This window comes from Octopus bimaculoides, chromosome 7 (genome assembly GCF_001194135.2).
Source record: "Octopus bimaculoides isolate UCB-OBI-ISO-001 chromosome 7, ASM119413v2, whole genome shotgun sequence".
Classification (NCBI taxonomy): domain Eukaryota; kingdom Metazoa; phylum Mollusca; class Cephalopoda; order Octopoda; family Octopodidae; genus Octopus; species Octopus bimaculoides.
The window spans coordinates 3,928,859-3,931,224 of record NC_068987.1 but is presented as its reverse complement, the minus strand read 5'-3'; the positions used below and the strand labels follow the sequence as shown (position 1 = coordinate 3,931,224).

The 2,366-nt window shown below is 39.7% G+C and overlaps 1 protein-coding gene across 1 annotated transcript in view; it reads right to left on the bottom strand.

The window, feature by feature from the left end:
- The window catches only part of LOC106874125 (tetratricopeptide repeat protein 17), a 74,955-nt gene that overhangs the window by 37,834 nt on the left and 34,755 nt on the right, over positions 1–2,366 (bottom strand). Inside the window, exon 8 of the mRNA XM_052969112.1 lies at positions 1,093–1,235. Within this exon, the coding sequence (XP_052825072.1) occupies positions 1,093–1,235 (143 nt within the window). The remainder of the gene's footprint in view (positions 1–1,092; positions 1,236–2,366) is intronic.

Genomic DNA, 2,366 nt, shown 5'->3' with positions numbered 1-2,366 from the left:
TAAAGCGTTGTGAGTGGATTTGGTAGACGGAAACTGAAAGAAGCCCGTCGCATGTATATATATATATATATATATATACATACATATATATATGTATATGTTTGTGTGTCTGTGTTTGTTCCCCCTCCATTGCTTGACAACCGATGTCGGTGTGTCCCCGTAACTTAGTGGTTCAGAAAAAGAGACCAATAGAATAACTACTACTAGGCTTACAAGGAATAAGTCCTGGGGTCGATTTGTTTGACTAAAGGTGGTGCCCTAGCAGGGCCACACTGAAATGACTGAAACAAATAGAAGAATATATATTAGGCGTTGGTGCTACTTAAAAAGCACCCATGCATGAACGCCCCCCGGGTTGGTGGCATAAAAAAAAAGCACCCAGCACACTGTTAAGTGGTTGGTGTTATGAATAACAATGCCTCAAAATACAGCTGGAGTCTGGACAGCACCCTGCAAGACATCTCCATGTCAAACCATCCAACCCATGCCAGCATGGAAAGCTGATGTTAAACAATGATGATGATGATGATGATGATGATGAAAACAAACACATAAAGGTAAATTCTACGGGTTTCCATTGAAAGATATTGTATTTGATGGCATACAAGACACAGAATAAGTACCAGGCTATAAAATAAAATAAATCCTGGGGTGGATTTATTCAACTAAAATTCTTTAAGGCAGTGAGTGCTCCAGCATGACCACAGTCAAACAGCTGAAATACATAAAAAGATACATTGTTGAAATTGGGATGCATCTAATACACCCACACATCTTTTATGCCATCAAATATGGAAGTTAAAACTTGTTCCGGAGTCACAGAAACTTATAGGGCTGGTTTCCTGATTTATGTGGTGTATATATATTTTTTTTACCCCTGGATAGGCTGCCAAGCCATCATAGGAATACTCACTTTTGTCAACTGAGTGAACTGGAGCAACGTGAAATGAAATGTTTTGCTCAAGAACACAATGCGTTGCCTGGTCTGGGAATTGAAACCACAATCTTATGGCTATGAGTTCAATGCTCCTGACAACTAACCCGCATACCTTCCCCTCTCCAAATAGAGTAAATCAAAAGTCAAAGACGCACCTATGCTGAGCCTCCAACGCACTTTCAAGCTTTGCATGACAGAGGACGGCATGTTTTCGTTTTGCTGCTGCTTCAAATTCTGGCTGGATTTTCAAAGTATTTTCAAAACATATCACAGACTTATTGTACTCTCCCAGAACCTGTGAATGAGAAGTGGAGACACATTCTCTCAGGAGAAGACAACGAACCAACTGAAAGAAACACATCACATAAAACAAAAACAAGAAACAAAGATACTTTTCAGTGGATGTGGTAGATCAGGGTTTTTCAAACTTTTTTTATCACAACCCATTTTATTTATCTCGCAATCCATTGAAGGGTCAAGGGTCGGGACCCACAGCTCAAAAAATGCTGGTTTATATTCTGCACTTTGCACCCACTTGCGTTTTTTTTTCTTTCTTTTTTTTTTTTGTTGAGGCCCATTTTATTTATCTTGTGACCCACAGTTTGAAAAACACAGTGGTAGATGGAAACTGAAAAAGAGTCTGTTGTATACATACACAATCGTGTATGTGTGTGTCTTTGCCTTGACAGTGTGTGACAGCTGTAAATGAAAATCACAGTCAGACAGTGATGTCCTTTGTTTCCAATATTCTGTGAGAAAATGCCTGGCCATGAGTAAATATGACCTTGCCTCTGACTTGTGGAAGCATGCATGTTATGATGATGATGATGATGCTGATGATGATGCTGATGAATTATAATTAAATATCAAAATAATAAGCAGTATGAATAAAAAAAGTCGTTCAAGTAGGGCCAGTTTGATTACACACGAGTCATGAAAACTGAATACTACGTAGAGTTGAAATAAATACTTGTGTACTATACTGACGTACTTCATCATCATCATCATTGTCATTTAACGTCTGTGTTCCATGCTAGCATGGGTGGAACGGTACCACAAGAGCCAGCCAGTCAGAAGCCTGCACCAGATTTCTGTGACTGTTTTAGGCAGGATTTTTACAGTTGGATACCCTTCCTGACCCTAACCCTAACCCAGCAGAGTGGACTACTTTTATTCTTTAATTCATTTCAGTCATTTGTCTGCCGTCATGCTGGAGCACCGGCTTTAGTCGAACAAATCAACCCCAGGATTAATTCTTTTTAAGCCTAATATTTATTCTACCGGTCACTTTTGCCAAACCGCTAAGTTACGGGGATATAAACACACCACACACAACTGGCTTGTTTTAGTTTCTGTCTACAAAATCCACTCAGAAGGCTTTGATCAGCCCGAGGCTATAGTATAAGTGCCCAAGGTGTCGCACAGTAGG